Raw genomic sequence first — 18,055 nt, 5'->3', positions numbered from 1 at the left:
CCTGAGCCCAAGGCAGACGCTTAACAACTGAGCCACCCAGGCACCCCCAGAAGCACCTTTAATATTCATATGTCTGTTAACATTGTGTTCATGATATATGTATTCTCTAAAATGATAGAAACTTCTTCTGCCATCTTTTTCACTTCCTTCCGAGCCTTCTCCAGCAGTGCCTTTTTTTTTTAAGGTTTTATTTATTTATTTATTTGACAGAGAGAGAGACAGCCAGGGAGAGAGGGAACACAAGCAGGGGGAGTGGGAGAGGCAGAAGCAGGCTCCCAGTGGAGGAGCCTGATGTGGGGCTCGATCCCAGGACCCCGGGATCACGCCCTGCGCCGAAGGCAGATGCTTAACGACTGAGCCGCCCAGGCGCCCCTTCAGCAGTGCCTTTAACGTCCATATTTCTTCCAACAGTCTCTTCAGGGCAGTCTGGGATTTTTCTGTCAAAATTCTTCTAGCTGCTACACATTAGCCCAAGCCAAAGCCACTCGCACATTTTTAGGTATTTCTTACCGCAGTACCCGACTTCCCAGTAAGAAACGTTTGTGTTAGTTTCCTTGTTCTGCCATAACTAATGACCATAAACTTGGTGGCTTAAACAACAAAAATTTCTTCCCTCACAGTTCTGGAGGCCAGAAGTCTGAAGTCAAGGTGTTGGCGGAGCCACGCTCTCTCTGAAGGCTGTGAGGGAGGGCGCTTCTTTGCTTCTTCCACCTTCTTATGGGCCGAGGCATTCCTTGGTTTGTGGTTGTATCATTATCATCTCCGCTTCGTTCTTTACAGGACCCTCCCCTTCGTGTCTGCCTTCTCCTCCTCTGTGTCTAATAAGGATTAAAGGCCCAACTGGGTCCTCTGTATCAGTCAGAGTTCTACTGGAGAAATAGAGCCAATAGGGGATATATATGTGTACGTACTTTAAGAGATTTATTGCAAGGAATTGGATTAAGTGATTGTGTGAGTTAGCTAGGCCAGTCCAAAATCCATAGGGTAGGCCAGCAGGAAACTGGTAGGAGCTGACATTGCCATCCACAGGGAGAATTTCTTCCTCAGGGAAACTTCAGTTTTGCTCTTTCAACTGATTGGATAAAACCCACTCCAGATTATCAAGGGTTAGTATTTGATTGAGTAACTGAGGATGATAGCTAGCCCACTTGACACATAAAACCGACCATCACAGTCCACCCCTTGTCACCTTGGCACCCACACGCATCACCTTAAATCATACTCAATCCCCAACTAGAATAACAGGGTCGACCTTCTGCCCAACGTAATACAGCTATCATGTGCACAACCGAAAACAGGCTAGTTATTTCGTCAGAAGAGGATGCAAAGTCATTGAGGGATGTTTACTCTTCTCCTTGGTATACTGTAACTTACAATACTGTGCTGTAAAGCTAACCATTGCTAATAGATTTTATGTTGGATGATAAGAGGATAAGAGAAGGCACAAAGCAAAAATCATTGTCTTATACACATGTTCATAACAAAACAAGGAAGAAATACTCGTAAAAATTATAGTCCTCATTTCTGTAACTGGTCATGTGGTCGTAACTGGTATTTATAAATACATTCTGCTGCCCATTCCATAGTCCCTTTGCCCTCAGCAACACCTCGGTTGGTCATGGTTCCTTACTTAGTGCAGTGACCCAAACCTTCATTCCTGCAGGGCCCAGCTATTAATCGTCTTGCCTGAACTGGGTTGTATAGTTTTCCATTAACTTTAATCACAGAGCACGATAGGGGCCTTTTTTTTTTTTTTAAAGTCGGCTCTAAGCCCAGCGTGGAGCCCAACATGGGGCTCGAACTCGCAACCTTGAGATCAAGACCTGAGCTGAGATCGAGTCAGACACATACCCGACTGCGCCACCACCCAGGTGCCCAAGGGGGCCTTCTGCATTTCAGGCATATACTTCCTCACCCCCATTGTGTAGCAACACCCCAATTTCTCTCTGGTAGTCCGAATCAACCACCCTAGCTGACACTGTACCTTCCTTTCTTGCCCGTTGTTGACGCAGAGGCTGGAGGAGCCCAAAGCCGCCGGTTGGTGGTCTTAGGTTCCAGTGAAATAGAATCACCGTGGTGTCTCCTGGTGGAAGCATTCATCCCCTTGTAACTAAGATCTCTGCACCAGCAGAGCATAAGGTCACACGGATGAGAAGGGACATTTTTGCTAGTTGACCATTACGGGTAATAGTGGGTGGTACCATTCCCGTTTCCCCCCCTTGAGTTCTCGATCCATGGCTCCTGTCTATGGGAGAAACAGTACCGTATATTAGATGCTGATTCAGAGGCCATCCAGCCTCCTGGAGGACGTTGCCTCAGCTCTGCAAGGTATGAGCCCCTAGTTGGCACTGCGGCTGAGTCTTCAAAAACGCCAGTCCACCATCCTGTCAAGCCAGCTGCTTTGGGATGGTGGGGAACCTGGTAAGACAAGTGAGTTCCACGAGCACAGACCCAGTGCTGCGCCTTGCTTGCTGTGAAGTAATTCCTCCATCAGAAACAATGTGGCGCTGGGTGCCGTAACAGCAGATAGGCATCCTGTGAGCCTGCAGGTGGTCGTTTTGGCAGCACATGGTGTGCAGGACAGGCGAATCCATACCCAGAGTAAGTGTTCCAGTACCGAGAATGTGCTCCCCTCTCCATGATGGAAGCGGTCCAGTGTAATCAATCAGGTGGCTGGCTGATCACCCCAGTGTTGGTCTCTCTGCGGGCGCCCTTGGGCACTGCGCTGTCGTAGGAGCCAGATCCGCCTTGGTGAGTGGAAGTCCATGTTGCTGGGTCCGTGCGTAACCGCTGTCCCTGTCACCACGGTCATTTGGCTCATGAGCCTCCTGGCTCCTGTCTTCGTTAGTACAAGTTGCAGACGGTTCCAAAATCATATGGGAGTGTGGCTCATAACGGCCAAAGGCATCAAGAGAGCTACGGTTCCCTTTCATGAAGATGGCAGCGAAGGTGAATAAGGAAGCGCCTGCCCTTCCTGAAGCTGAAGCCAAAGCAAAGGCTTTGAAGGCCGAGAAAGTAGTGCTGAAAGGCATCCAGTCACACAAAAAAGATCTGCCCGACATCTGCCTTCTGATGGCCTAAATGTCCTCCAAAGAGCGCCCCCCAGGAGTAACAAGCTTGACCACTGTGCCGTCATCCAGTTCCCCCTGACTACCAAGTCAGCCGTGAAGGACACGTGGCTGAAGAAGACAACAGCACACTTGCGTTCATTGCGGAAGTCAAGGCCAACAAGCACCAGATCATACAGGGCTGTGAAGAAGCTCTGTGACGTTGGTGTGGCCAAGGTCAACATCTGGATCAGGCCCCACGGAGAGAGGAAGGCCTCTGTGTGACTGGCTCCCGACTACGACACTTTGGATGTTGCCAGCAAAAACAGCATCATCTAAACTGAGTCCAGCCGGCTAATTCTAAATGTAAGTTTTTGCACCATGAAAAAAAAAAAAAGAGAGCTACTGCTTTTTGCAGTTGAGACAGCTTCCTTTTTTTCAGGATCTTATTCAAATAGGACCTTCTTTGGGTAATTTTATAGTTCGGAGCTGGCAATATCCACAGATGTGGGGCATGCGTTTTGCAGAAGCTGAGGAACCCGGTCAGGTGCTGTACCGTGTGCTTAGTACCAGCGCTGGGCAGCAAGAGTTTTGTTCGTTCGTTTGTTTTAACGTGTTCACTTACTTTACAGTTACATGTTATCACCACGGGCTGTAAATTTAGGTTAGACGAGCGAATTTCAGAAGTGCAATAACACATTCTGGAGTATACCAAAGGTTGTGTATAATGTCTGACCAAACCAGCTTGCTCGTAAGTCATTAATCATTTCCGTTATAGGTAATTTGTTAACATTTATGATTCTTATGGGAAAAATAAACATACTTCGTACGTTTAAAAAGTGTTTTTCATTTACCTTTGCATTAGTGCTTAAAATACACATTTCTATTTCAAGATGACATTTAAAAATTTTTCCAATATAACAGCAGCGTAAATATAATTCCACAGTTACAAAAGAGCTAGACGGGGATCCATAATTAAGTTATTCTCCTGTTTGCAAATATGATCCTGAAATAAACACTACTACTTCTAAGCAGTTCTTTTTTTTTTAATTTTTTAAATTATATTATGCTAGTCACCATACAGTACACCCCGGTTTCCGATGTAAAGTTCGATGATTCATTAGTTGCGTATAACACCCAGTGCACCATGCAATACGTGCCCTCCTTACTACCCGTCACCGGTGACACTACAGATAAAAGACTGGTATCCAAGATCTACAAAGAACTTCTCAAACTCAATACACGAGAAACAAATAAACAAATCAAAAAATGGGCGGAAGATATGAACAGACACTTTTCCAATGAAGACATACAGATGGCTAACAGACACATGAAAAAATGTTCCAAATCATTAGCCATCAGGGAAATTCAAATCAAAACCACACTGAGATACCATCTAAGCAGTTCTTTTATCAGCTTTTTAGGTTTGGTTTAAACACGTGCACCTATTTTCAATTGTGGGGAGGCTTAGAATGTTATATTCCATGCAGTGTTCTGAAAGGATTCTTTAATAGCTAACCAGCCCTAGAAAGTGAAGTACTCAATCAGTCCACAAAGCAGGTAGAAAAAGAGTTAAATTAACTGGAATAAATAGGATTCCTACATAACATCATTCTGCAGTGACTGGAAGTACATCGGGACTGGCACGTTGTCCTCTTTACAACTAATTTCATCAGAAGAGTTTATGAAGGTAAACATTCTACACTATCAAGTGCATTTAAAAGTGACATCTTTGGGTGCTAATTGGACTCCCCTGAATGACCTGGTTAGTGAACTCGTCACTAGTAATTTGGTCACCAGGCAGATGAAGCCTGCAAGAAAGGAAGCCAGCATTCAAATCACTATGTTATTTTCTGACCCACTCTAATGATTTATCTGCAACATGAACATATAACGTCAAAACAAGATGTCTAGCTAAAGCAACTATCACCAACAAGATCAAGACGACGTCTCTTCTTCTAAGGTTTAGGCTTTGCCCAGAATTCCTTATACATGGAATAGTCCATAGCAGGGGTCATTGCTCCCACAGCAAAGCCCTGGGCTGCCAGGCACATGTGGGTCAGGTGAACAGACGACATTTTAGTATTTGCCCCGCTCTTCAATTTATATAATCCACACTCGGTGATTGCCGCAAAACCCACCATCACAATGGGAACACATGGTCCCTGTGTAGCTTTTCAGGTAAGTTTATATGTAATCGACACCCAGCTTGGTGTTGAGTCTGGTTGGAGGCCAGGATAAATCGTGAGGGCATGCTGATACTAAATGAATGAACAAGGGAAAGGGAACGTTCTTCCTTAACGTCTCATGCCAGTTAATAATATGGAAAGAATGAGAGTTAGAAAAATAACCATTTTGAAACCAGTGAAGTAATACTTGAGCCAAGCAAGAATCACTGATGGATGTGAAACTTATTGGATGAAAGTTTAATGAGGAACAAAATATTTACATAGGCTCAAGTTATAGTCCCACAGATTACTCATTAATTACATAGGGAACATTGCTAACTTTATAATGGAGAAACCTGATAGACACCACCTTAACTAAATGACCAGGACCATACAAATTTTAATTTGAAAATTCCTCATAATCTCACCTTCTGGAGATAACCAATGTTAACAGTTGGGGAGAACCTTCGGGAACTCTGGAGTTTTTTGGCTATGACTATCCAGTTGTTCTGGAGCTGTTTGTTGAGAAGACTATTCTTTCTCCACTGAATATCCTTGATATCTTAGTCAGACATCAATTGAGCATTTATGGGTGGGCCTATTTCTAAGCCTTATTCTGTCTCACGTATATCTTTACAAAACTACCATACTGTCTTCAGCACTGTAGCTTCGTAAGTCTTAAAATGAGGTAATGTAAGCCCTTTAACTTTCTTCTTTTTCAAAATTGCTTTGGCTCTCTAGGTCCTTTTTTTTTTTTTTTAATACAAAATTTCAGAATCAGCTCGTCAGTTTCTAACTCTTAAATTTCTTTACTGATTGTAACTGGTGTTCGTAATATTTCTATTTTGAGGAACCCACTGAAATTATCTTCTTCGTGCCCTACCGTATGGTCAGTTTTTGTGACGGTTCCAGGTGTGCTCGAGAAAGAGTGTATTTCGTCTGATCTGGGTGTAATGTCCCATAGGTATAGGTCCAAAAGTTTCACCTTATTGATTATGCTGCTTGGGTCCTTTGTATCCTTGCTTGTTTGTTTGTCCACTTAATCTGTCTCGTTTTGTGAGTGGTATATTGCAAGTCTCCCATCAGAGAATGCTTCTGTTTCTCGCATTCCTATGGTTTTTGGTTTATATAGGCTTTTGCTGTGTAACTTTGTGCTTAGGCACTTTCAAGTATCGTTGTTGTTAAATCTTCATTTTGGACGGGGCTTTGAACGTTACAAAGTGTCCTCCTTTGGCTCATGAAATTCTACTTTGGTATCAGGATTTCTGTCCCTGCTTTTATATTGTTTTCATTTGGTAAATCTTTGTCCGTCTCTTTAATTTTTAGCCTTTTTGAATGACTGTGTTTTCAACATGTCTCTTGCATGGCATTGTTGGGCTCGGCTTTATGAGGCAGTGTGAAAGCTTGCGCTGGTGCATAGGCGAGGTTAGCCCGTAACAGTTCTTTGTGTTACTGTTTGATGATATACACAATTCAAATATGTTTGGTCTCAGTTCTTTCATCTGCTCTTCCGATGTAATTACCGTGTATATATGTTATATTCACTGTGTTTTTATTTTTTCTTTTTTTTTAAAGATTTTATTTATTTATTCGACAGAGATAGAGACAGCCAGCGAGAGAGGGAACACAAGCAGGGGGAGTGGGAGAGGAAGAAGCAGGCTCCTAGCGGAGGAGCCTGATGCGGGGCTCGATCCCACAACGCCGGGATCACGCCCTGAGCTGAAGGCAGACGCTTAACCGCTGTGCCACCCAGGCGCCCCTCACTGTGTTTTTCTCTTTATTGAGTGTGTCCTCTAAATTTTTTTTGGTAATTAAGAAGGTTGTATTTTTATGCTGGTAATTTCCTTTGTGTTAATACTTCTTTTTTTCTTTTAGAGAGAGAGAGCAAGTGCGAGTAAGGTGGGGGGGGTGCAGAGGGGCCAAGGGAGAGGGAGAAGGAGAGACAGAATCTTTTTTAAAAAAATTTATTTATTTGAGAGAGAGAGAGTGTGCAAGTGGGGGGAGGAGCAGAGGGGGAGAGAGAGGGAAGGGGAAAGAATCTCAAGCAGACTCCGCGTGCTGAGCTCAAGGCGGGGCTCAGTCTCATGACCCTGAGATCGTGACCTGATCCAAAACCAAGAGTCGAATGCGGACCCAGGCATCCCATGGGAGAGTGAGAATCTTAAGCGGGCTCCAGGCTCGCTGTGAGGCCTGTTGCAGGGCTGGATCTCACGATCCTGAGATCATGACCCGAGTCAAAATCAAGAGCCAGAGCTTAGCCAGCTGCACTACCCAGACACCCCTCTGTGTTAATACTTCTTATAGTACCTGTAGTCAACCCTTCTTGCTTTCTGTTTACTTATTTACTCATAAAAGTTGTATATATTTAAGGTATACAACATGAATTGATATACATATTAAAATGATTACTGCAGTTAAGCTAATTAACATATTATCTCCTACATAGTTACCATTTTTTAAAAAGTTGTATTTATTTAAGTGATCTCTACACCCCACATGGGGCTTGAACTCACGACCCTGAGATCAAGAGTAGCACACTCCTCCAACTGAGCCAGCCAGGCGCCCCCATAGTTACCATTTTTTGTGTGTGGTGAGTACACCTGTAATTTACTTTCTTAGCATTTTCCATTGCTTAATATAGTAGTATTGAGTTTAGTCTTCATGCCTATACATTAGATCTCTAGACTTTTGTTTTAAAGATTTTATTTTTAAGTAATCTCCATACCCAAAGTGGGGCTTGAACTCACAACCCTGAGATCAAGAGTTGCATGCTCCACTGACTGAGCCCGCCAGGTGCCCCGTAGATCTCCAGACTTTATTAATCTACATAACTGACTTTGTGTTGTTTGACCAGCATCTCCTCATTTCCCTCATACCCCTGGTAACATTCTACTCTGCTTCTATGAGTTTGACCTTTTTTTTTAAGAACATTTCACGTATACTTGAGATCATACAGTATTTGTCTTTCTCTGTTTCGTTTCCTTTTTTTTTTAAAGATTTTATTTATTTATTTGACAGAGAGAGAGACAGCCAGTGAGAGAGGGAACACAAGCAGGGGGAGTGGGAGAGGAAGAAGCAGGCTCCTAGCGGAGGAGCCTGATGTGGGGCTCGATCCCATCACGCCGGGATCACGCCCTGAGCCGAAGGCAGACGCTTAACCGCTGTGCCATCCAGGTGCCCCTGCTTTTTTTTTTTTTTTTAAGGATTTTGTTTATTTATTTGTCAGAGAGAGAGAGAGCATAAGCAGGGGGAGTGGAAGGCAGAGGGAGAAGCAGGATCCCTGCTGAGGAAGGAGCCCGATGTAGGACTCGATCCCAGGACCCTGAGATCATGACCTGAGCCAAAGGCAGATGCTTAACTGACTGAGCCACCCAGGCATCCCTCATTTCTTTTTTTAAAGATTTATTTATTTATATATTTGAGAGAGAGAAAGAGTGAACAAGGGCAAGCACAGAGGGAGAGGGAGAAACAGACTCTCTGCTGAGCAGAGAACCCAATGTGGGGCTCGATCCCAGGACCCTGAGATCATGACCTGAGCCAAAGGCAGACGCTTCATCAACTGAGCCCCCCAGGTGCCCCTTTGTGATTCATTTCACTTAGCATTATGTCCTCCAGTTTCATCCAAGTTGTTGCAAATGGTAGGATTTCCTTCTTTCTCGTGACTGAATAATTCGGTTGTATATATACCACAGCTTTAGCCATTCATCCATCTATGGATACTTAGGTTGTTTTCCATATCTTGGTTGTTGTGAGTAATGCCGCAATGAACATGGGAGTACAGATATCTCTTTGGGATAGTGATTTCATTTCCTTCAGATACATACCCAGAAGTGGGACTGCTGGATCATATAGTTCTATTTTTAATTTTTTTCTTTGTTTTTTTAGAAGATTTTATATATTTATTTGAGAGAGGGAGAGGGAGAGGGAGAAGCAGGCTCCCCACTGAGCAGGGAGCCTGATGTAGAGCCTGATCCCAGGACCCTGGGATCATGACCTGAGCCGAAGACAGACGCTTAACCAGCTGAGCCACCCAGGCGCCCGTATTTTTAATTTTTTGAACAACCTCCATATTGTTTTCCATAACAGCTGTATCAATTTACCTTTTTAAAAATTTTTTATTTATTTTATTTTATTTATTTATTTTTTAAAAAAGATTTTATTTATTTATTTGACAGAGAGAGAGACAGCCAGCGAGAGAGGGAACACAGGCAAGGGGAGTGGGAGAGGAAGAAGCAGGCTCATAGCGGAGGAGCCTGATGTGGGGCTCGATCCCACAACGCCGGGATCATGCCCTGAGCCGAAGGCAGACGCTTAACGACCGAGCCACCCAGGCGCCCCACCTTTTTTTTTTTTTTTTAAGATTTTATTTTTGAGTAATCTCTACACCCAATGTGAGGCTCAAACTTACAACCCCGAGATCAAGAGTCACACACTCCACTGACCGAGCCAGCCAGGCGCCCCTTTTTTTTTATTAATCTTTTATAACATCTAATTCGTCTGTCACCTTTACCTAGATAGCAGTCAATGATCTTATTCATATTTTCTCTTTTTCTTTCTATTCTCCTTCCAGTTTTAGTTGTTTTTCTACTTTGTCAGAAGGACTTAATGTTTATGCATTAGCCTTCAACCCATGCCCCCAGCCTTGCGTTAGTGTTCGCTTTACAGTAAGTATGTGAAATGCTCATTCACTGGGTTTGGTTGGCCGAAGCTCACACATGTGGCTCTTGAACACTGGAAATACGCCTGCTGTGACGGACAAACTCCATTTTCTATGTTATTCCATTTTCGTTAATTAAAACTTGAATTTAAATAGCTACATGTGTCTAGTGGCTACCACGTTGGACGGTGCAGCTCTATCGAATTCCTTAGGAAGGGCACAAGTGTCTTGGCACGCTCAGCTGTCCTCCTAATAGCCCTGATACTTGAAGAGTATCACGTATAAAGCATAGAATTTCCTTGGTTTCTACTGTCTCCCCCTAACTCTCTTGAAAAGACCGTATTACTATTGTTTTGTTTTTGAGACATTGACGCCAGTTTAATTCTCTTGTATTGGAAGTTATTGCATCTTGTTTGCGTGGAGGTCCAGATGAAAGTTTTCTTTGTCTTTAAACTCTCGTTGTTTTACTGAGATGTATCTCAGAGTTGGCTGTTCCAGGTCAATTTTCCTTGGCACCCAACGGGCCTTCGATTGCGTTGAGGTTTGTTTTATGATGCCGGCTATGTTCCGGCTCGGTGAATATTCCATGTGTACTTGAAGAAACTTAATGTCTATATTTTTTTTTAAGATTTTTATTTATTTATTCGACAGAGATAGAGACAGCCAGCGAGAGAGGGAACACAAGCAGGGGGAGTGGGAGAGGAAGAAGCAGGCTCCTAGCGGAGGAGCCTGATGTGGGGCTCGATCCCAGAACGCCGGGATCACGCCCTGAGCCGAAGGCAGACGCTTAACCGCTGTGCCACCCAGGCGCCCCTTAATGTCTATATTTTTGAGCGGAATGCTCTGCACAGTCAATTGGTTGGTTGGTGGGGTTCAGATTTTCTGTATCCCGGTGGATTTTCTGTCTCCTAGCTACTTTTATTAGGAAGAGAAGTGTTGGAAGTCAGCAGCCATAAGCGTGGATTTGCCCATTTCTCCTTTCAGTTCTTTCGGTTTGGTTTCATGTATTCTGAGGCTATTTTATTAGGGCAGTGTCCCCCACAATCCTGCTCCCCCACGATCCCCTCCATGGTCTTTTGGCTGGACAGTTAGGGCTTTAGTCTCTCCACTTCGGCACTCACTTTCTAGAACTGTGTCTGCCCTCGGGGCCAAGTGGCGGGAGGTTAGACAAGAGGCAGTGGGGATCCTTTCCACGCTCTTCAGACCACTATTCTCCTGGCCAGAGAAAAGGATTTCTACATGATGGGCTGTATGGTGACTAACATGACATAAAAAAATAAATAAACTTAACAACAAAACATAAAACAACAACAACAACAACAAAGGAAAGGATTTCTCTTGCTTAGAGTGTGAGGTGTCTGCCGCTACAAGGTTGCAGCTTGGGCTCTGGGGCTTTCTTTGCAGCAGGAGTGCATAAAAACAGAAACAAAACAAAACAGGAGTTCTCCCATTTTCTCTTTCCCACAGTACCCTCCTCCTTCAAGCTCATGTACTTTTGGTGTCCCTGCTGACTACCTACTTGGTACCCACTGGGTACCTACTTGGTACTTCTCTGAAGCTCTTTGTTTTTTCTCAGCCATCCAGTTTATTCTGGTGGCTTCAGCTAGTACTGAAATGCCATTGCCTCCCAATCCTTGGCCTCTCCTAGCCTTCCCTTCTGGGCTTCAGAATCATATATCCACCTGCCGGCAGGCTGGCTATCAGTATGTGTCATAAACACTCCAGCTGAGGTCCAAGATCTATTTTAATTTCCCCTTCTGCCAACCCGGTATCTCTCTTGTTTTGCTAATCTCAATATATGGCTCCAGCCTCAACCCATCTGCTCACGCCATTTTCCAGGGACTTAATATTCTGTGCTTTCCCCCCACTTGACAGTACTTCTGTATAATTCATAAATGTAAATATATTGTGGGACGGTCAGAAAATATTCTGATGGTGTAAGGAGTCAAGTGTCTTAGAGACCGATGATCTGTAGCAAAAAAGAGTCGAAAATCCCTCCACTCTCTGGCCCGTGAATGTCTCTACAGACCTTTATTTCATCAGTAGCCTGAACTGCTGTTTTTCTATCATAGTGTTCTGTCTGTGGTTCCGTAAGTCACCATGTGTTATTTTATGTTTTCCTGCCTTTTCTTATGCTATTGCCCCATATATATATATTTTTTATTTGACAGAGATAGAGACAGCCAGCGAGAGAGGGAACACAAGCAGGGGGAGTGGGAGAGGAAGAAGCAGGCTCCCAGCGGAGGAACCCAATGTGGGGCTCCATCCCATAACGCCGGGATCACGCCCTGAGCCGAAGGCAGACACTTAACCGCTGTGCCACCCAGACGCCCCATGCCCCATATTTTTTGAGAGAAATTATATTCTTGTTTAAGGATTCAAAGCTCTATCTCCCCAAGTGAAGTTGAATCTGATAACACAAAGTGGAATCCCGTTCCATCCCTTGTGAAAGCCTATTGCCCCTTGTACACATGTCTGGCACAGCTCCCGTAATAGCTCATTGCAAGAATGTGTTTATATACAAGTCTCTTTAATGGGGTATGAGCTCTTTGAGAACAGGCACTCCATCTTATTCCTTTTTTTTTTTTTTGAGATTTTATTTATCTGAGAGAGAGAGAGAGAGTGCACATTTGCATGGGAAGGGGCAGAGGGAGAGGGAGAAGCAGGCTCCCCACTAGGATGGGGCTTGATCCCAGGACCCTGGGATCATGACCCAAACTGAAAGCAGACGCCCAACAGACTGAGCCACCCAAGGGCCTCTTATTCCTTTTTGTTTAACCAAAAACGGAGACACGTCCAGGTACATAGTGTTAACTCGGTAGTCAGTAGTCTTTTCTTCGTGAATTGATAAATTAACACCATAGCAGGGCTGTTTTGGGGTTTCCCCCCAACAGAGTATAATATCAAGCAAGACACAGGGTCAGGTGTCCAGTGTAGCTCCTAGTTAACTCTCAGTAGTGCTCTCTGGAGAGAATTAGTTCCCGCACATCCTCTCCGTGTGTCCCATTCTGATCATTGCAGATTGTTGTTACAGGGATCTGTGTCATTTGAGGACGTGGCTGTGGATTTTACCCGACAGGAATGGCACAGACTGGACCCTGCTCAGAGGACCATGCACAAGGACGTGATGTTGGAGAACTACAGCAACCTGGCGTCTGTGGGTGAGGATTGCTGTCCGTGTAACGCCCGGTAGCATGTGCTTCCGTTCTTGGTTGCTGTAATGTGTGCAGCCTTCGTAGACTTTCACGATACTTGAGTTCTAGGTTCAAGGGTCACAGGCGATCGATCACTTTGGGGCACCAGGAAGAGTGTGTGTATTGTCACTCCCCCCAGTGAAAGGTTTAAATGGGCCCCCTTCCTTGTGCAGCTCATGAAGATGCACCTTCATCCTCCATCAGAGGCCCTAAGCTCAGACAACTTGGCCCATGTCCTGTGCCATTTCCCATTAACAGGCCTCTGCGTGGCCAAACCAGAGATGATCTTCAAGTTGGAGAGAGGAGAAGAGCTGTGGATATTAGAGGAGGAATCCTCAGGCCGCGGTTACCCAGGTGAGTGTGCAATAACCAGACATAGGGAAACAGGGGCAATAAGAGCCCAGAAATTCAGGTCAGAATACTTTGGGCAGTGTTCTTCAGTAATCTCTTTTTTAGAGGCCCTTGCTCTTTGAAAATGCCTGGAGGACAGAAGGTCTACCATGCTTCAGAGGCCTGAGTCAGACACACCAGTATTATGCTCCCACTTAAGTGCTCTGTCCTATTTTATTTTGATTTCTGTAGTTACCTACCACGCTTATCTATCCCTGCCTGCCTCCTCTAAGACATTCTTAGCTGGTCTGTCTCTCTTTAGTATTCTAAATTGCCTTCCTTCCTTCCATTGCCTTGGATGCCTTCTGTTGTCAGGCATTCGCTCATTCATTCTGTGTTCCGCCAAATCTTAAATGAGTATCGACTCTAATCTGGTCATGTTCGAGGTGTAAGGGTCCAGCAGTGAATAAACTAATATCTCTGTTCTCCTGGAGCTTGCAGTCTGATGAGGGAACGAGACCAGAAACAAATAAATAACGTTTGGTGGTAAAAAGAGAATCAGTGCAAGATAAGAAAGATAGATAATGATGGTTGCATGCTTGTGGAGAACGTGCTCAGGGAAGACTTTTTGGTGAGGTTAACATGAGTGCACCAACATCAATGATGTGAGAGAGACAGAACCATGCAGATTTTGAATATTCTGGGTGGAGTGAATAGGACGTGTCAGGCCTGGTCTGACTGATACATCCTAAAAATAGCAAAGAGGCCTGTGTAGCTTGATGGTGGGTGGTGAGAGTGGTAAGAGGCACTATCAGAGATTTAGCTAGGGGCCAAATTATGTAGTCTTAGGCTATGTTCAGCACTTTTTTATAGGCTGTGTTTTATAGGCTTTGTTAAGCACTTTAATACTGTAACAAGGGAAGCCATTGTTGAGTTTTAAGTGAAAGAGTCATCTGATTTGTTTTTAAAGGATCTCTCTCACTGCTGTGTGGCAACAGTTCTGTTGGGGGTAATGCCCTCAGGCATGATAATGACCTTCGGCGTCAGAAGATTCAAACTTTGGATCAGACTGTTGAATATAATGGATATGGGAAAGTCTTCTACAAGAAAACAGGCTTTGTGGGACATAAAAGAACACACACAGGAGTGAAAAACTTTGGGTGTCATGAATGTGGGAAAACTTACTGCAGGAAATCAAACCTTATTGAACATCTGAGAATACACACAGGGGAGAGACCTTATAAATGCGGTGAATGTGCAAAGACCTTTAGTGCAAGATCATACCTCATCGCTCATCAGAAAACTCACACAGGGGAGAAACCCTTTGAATGTAATGAATGTAGGAAATCTTTTGGCAGGAAGTCACAACTCATTCTACATCAGAGAACACACACGGGAGAGAGACCCTACGAATGTACTGAATGTGGGAAAACCTTTTCTGAGAAGGCGACCCTCATGATTCATCAGAGAACTCACACGGGAGAGAAGCCCTATGAATGTAGTGAGTGTGGAAAAACATTTCGAGTTAAGATATCCCTTACCCAACACCAGAGAACTCACACAGGGGAGAAACCATATGAATGTGGTGACTGTGGGAAAAACTTCCGTGCAAAGAAATCCCTAAATCAACATCAAAGAATTCACACAGGTGAGAAACCCTATAAATGTGGTGAATGTGGGAAATTCTTCAGAATGAAAATGACTCTCAGTAATCATCAGAGAACTCACACAGGTGAAAAACCCTATCAGTGCAATGAATGTGGGAAGTCTTTCAGGGTGCACTCATCTCTTGGGGTACATCAGCGAATTCACACAGGAGAGAAACCTTACGAATGTAATAAATGCGGCAATGCTTTCTACGTGAAAGCACGCCTCATTGAACACCAGAGAATGCATTCAGGAGAGAAACCCTATGAATGTAGCGAATGTGGAAAAATCTTCAGTATGAAGAAATCCCTTTGTCAGCACCAGAGAACTCACACCGGAGAGAAACCCTATGAATGTAGTGAATGTGGAAATGCCTTCTATGTGAAAGTACGCCTCATTGAACATCAGCGAATTCACACAGGAGAGAGACCCTTCGAATGTCAAGAATGTGGGAAGGCCTTTTGCCGGAAAGCACACCTCACAGAACATCAGAGAACTCACATAGGCCGGCCCTTGTCTTGTACTACAGAGAAAGCTCCTTTGTGAAGACTCCCATCACCATTTGATCAAGCCCTTGGGTCTTCTGGTCACCATGCACACAGAGAACACCTATAACAATTTGGCTCCTACGCTGGTGTGAAAATACATTCTGATTCCCATTAGGGGGTAGCACATTGCTGTTTTCATTTCATTTGGCCTTCCCTAATTAATGGTGAGGTGGAATAGCTCCTCACCTGTTGATTGGCCATTTGGGTTTTTTCTTCTGTGCACTGACCGTTCTGTATCCTTTGCTCATTGTTTATAATGGGCTGCTCATCTTTTCTTCTTGGTTTAAATGATGTTGTTTTCATTTTTTAATATATGAGAATATAAAAATCTTTTTCAGTCATGTCTGTTATATATATCTTCTCACAGACTGTGCCTGGTTACTTAATTTTGTTAACTCTCCTGCTGAGATTATCCATTTCAAGGTGATAATATTCTCCTAGCCTTCCCTCTAAAGTTAAGGTTTTCCTTTCGACATTTAGAATTTTTCATCTATCCCGAGAGTTTTTGTGTGTATAGTGTGAATTGTACAATATATAATACTCTATTGCTTTTCAAACTTTACATAAATGGTATCACATGGTGTCGAAAGTTCTGCAGCTTGCTTTTTTCATGATATGTTACCTTTCCAAGGTCTATCCGTGTTGATAAATATAGGTCTGGCTCATTCACTTCTCTCTCCATTCCCCTAGTGCAAGACATTTGTATTGTTTCCGTGTTTAGTATCTAAAGCTAAGAGTGGAACTGATGGGTCATGTAGAGTGTAGGCATTGTTTAAGTTATTAAGCTCTTGTGCCCTAGCTCCAACACCCCCCTCCTACACTGTGCTTTGTGATGCATGGGCCGTGACTCTACAAAACGTGTTTCTGGCTTGCCATCTGCTTCCTGTTGGGCCTTGCCGATAAGAGATACTAAATACAAACTTCGAGGATGAGGAAGGAAGAAGGGACCTGCTTCTTTTCTTCCCTTCCTATTAGCTCCTTGTTCATCTGAGCGTCAGCCCAGTGTTGCTTCTTCCCTTGGGCCGCAGCAGTTCCTCCTAGTGGTTAGTAGTTTAATCCAGGTTGTAGATTTCTAGCACTCACAGAACAGCCTACAGTGCCTCACCCCCTCAGAGATGGTAGCAGCAGCTGGCTGGTGCCACCACCTTAGAGGTATGAGTCCCACCCATATGACACTACTCCTCCAACTTTTCAATGTTTAATAATTCCAGTTCCTTCCCTTGTTACCTTAGCTCAGCTGCTTCCTGCAGCTGCTACCTCCATGATAAAGTTAATGTTCTCTTTCTGTCTTTTCAGTTACATGGTTAATAACTTTGTGACTCGTTAAAAATTCTTTGTAGTAAGTTCTTTTCATTAAAATAACTGGTATTGTTTCTGTCCCCTAGCTGGGTTCTTCTGATTGATATGGAAGTCTTTCAACTTTGTTAAATAATTGGATTTTTCCCCTCTAGGTTGTACTAATTTGACTCTCATGAGCAGTTTGAGATGAAGTTTACATTTTCCCCTATGTTCACCAGGACTTCTCATCAGTCTTTCAAACTGTTGCCAGTCTGAAAGGTGTAAAATGGCTTTAAGCCATTCTATCCATGAATATGGTTTGTCATTTTATTTTTTAAGTCACCTTTTTGACCTTCAATAGTATTTTATGGTTTTCTCCAAGAAATTGTCTTTTAAAGCTAATTTTTAATAGGAACTTTGCTCATATACCTGTATGTACATATATATTTCAAAATATAATGATGTATTATGGGGTTTATATAAATACTTATATGTAATATATATATGGATATATATACACATACATACACATACACAGATACACACTCATATATCCCCCAAAACATTTTTGTTTTATATGTTCATTTCATTTTACCCACATGTTTACCACCTTGGTTGCTCTTCATTCCTTTCTGGATTCCATCCAAGATCGTTTTCTTCTTTGCGTGGAGGTCTGTTAGTGACAAACCTCTCAACTTTGAGAATGTTTTCTTTTTTTTTTTTAAAGCTTATCTTTTTTTTTTATTTTTTAATTTTTTGGTAAAGATTTTATTTATTTATTTGATAGAGACAGCCAGCGAGAGAGGGAACACAAGCAGGGGGAGTGGGAGAGGAAGAAGCAGGCTCCCAGCGGAAGAGCCCAATGTGGGGCTCGATCCCAGAACGCCGGGATCACGCCCTGAGCTGAAGGCAGACGCTTAACCGCTGTGCCACCCAGGCGCCCCTAGTATTAGTTACATTTATCAAGATGTTATCTTTTTTTTTTAAGATTTTATTTATTTATTTGACAGAGACAGCCAGCGAGAGAGGGAACACAAGCAGGGGGAGTGGGAGAGGAAGAAGCAGGCTCCCAGCAGAGGAGCCCGATGTGGGGCTCGATCCCAGAACACTGGGAGCACGCCCTGAGTGTGAAGGCAGACCCTTAACGACTGCGCCACCCAGGTGCCCCTATCAAGATGTTATCTTA

At 43.7% G+C, this 18,055-nt stretch overlaps 1 protein-coding gene across 3 annotated transcripts in view; it reads left to right on the top strand.

Moving 5' to 3' along the window:
• Positions 1-17,595, top strand: part of ZNF157 (zinc finger protein 157) — a 38,750-nt gene extending 21,155 nt beyond the window's left edge. For 2 of the 3 annotated variants that reach the window (XM_087860295.1, XM_087860296.1), the window contains exons 3-5: positions 12,907-13,033; positions 13,325-13,420; positions 14,367-17,595. In XM_087860295.1, the coding sequence (XP_087716421.1) occupies positions 12,907-13,033; positions 13,325-13,420; positions 14,367-15,589 (1,446 nt within the window). In that variant the 3' untranslated portion in view covers positions 15,590-17,595. Of the gene's footprint in view, positions 1-12,906; positions 13,034-13,239; positions 13,421-14,366 lie in introns of those variants that run through there. The other variant, XM_087860297.1, reaches the window with a different exon arrangement.
• The last annotated feature ends 460 nt before the right edge of the window (positions 17,596-18,055 follow it).

The sequence above is a fragment of the Ursus americanus genome, chromosome X (genome assembly GCF_024610735.1).
Source record: "Ursus americanus isolate L20-20 chromosome X, mUrsAme1.1.p, whole genome shotgun sequence".
NCBI classification, from domain to species: domain Eukaryota; kingdom Metazoa; phylum Chordata; class Mammalia; order Carnivora; family Ursidae; genus Ursus; species Ursus americanus.
Note: the sequence above shows the minus strand (reverse complement) of the source record. Positions and strands in the feature narration are given on the sequence as shown.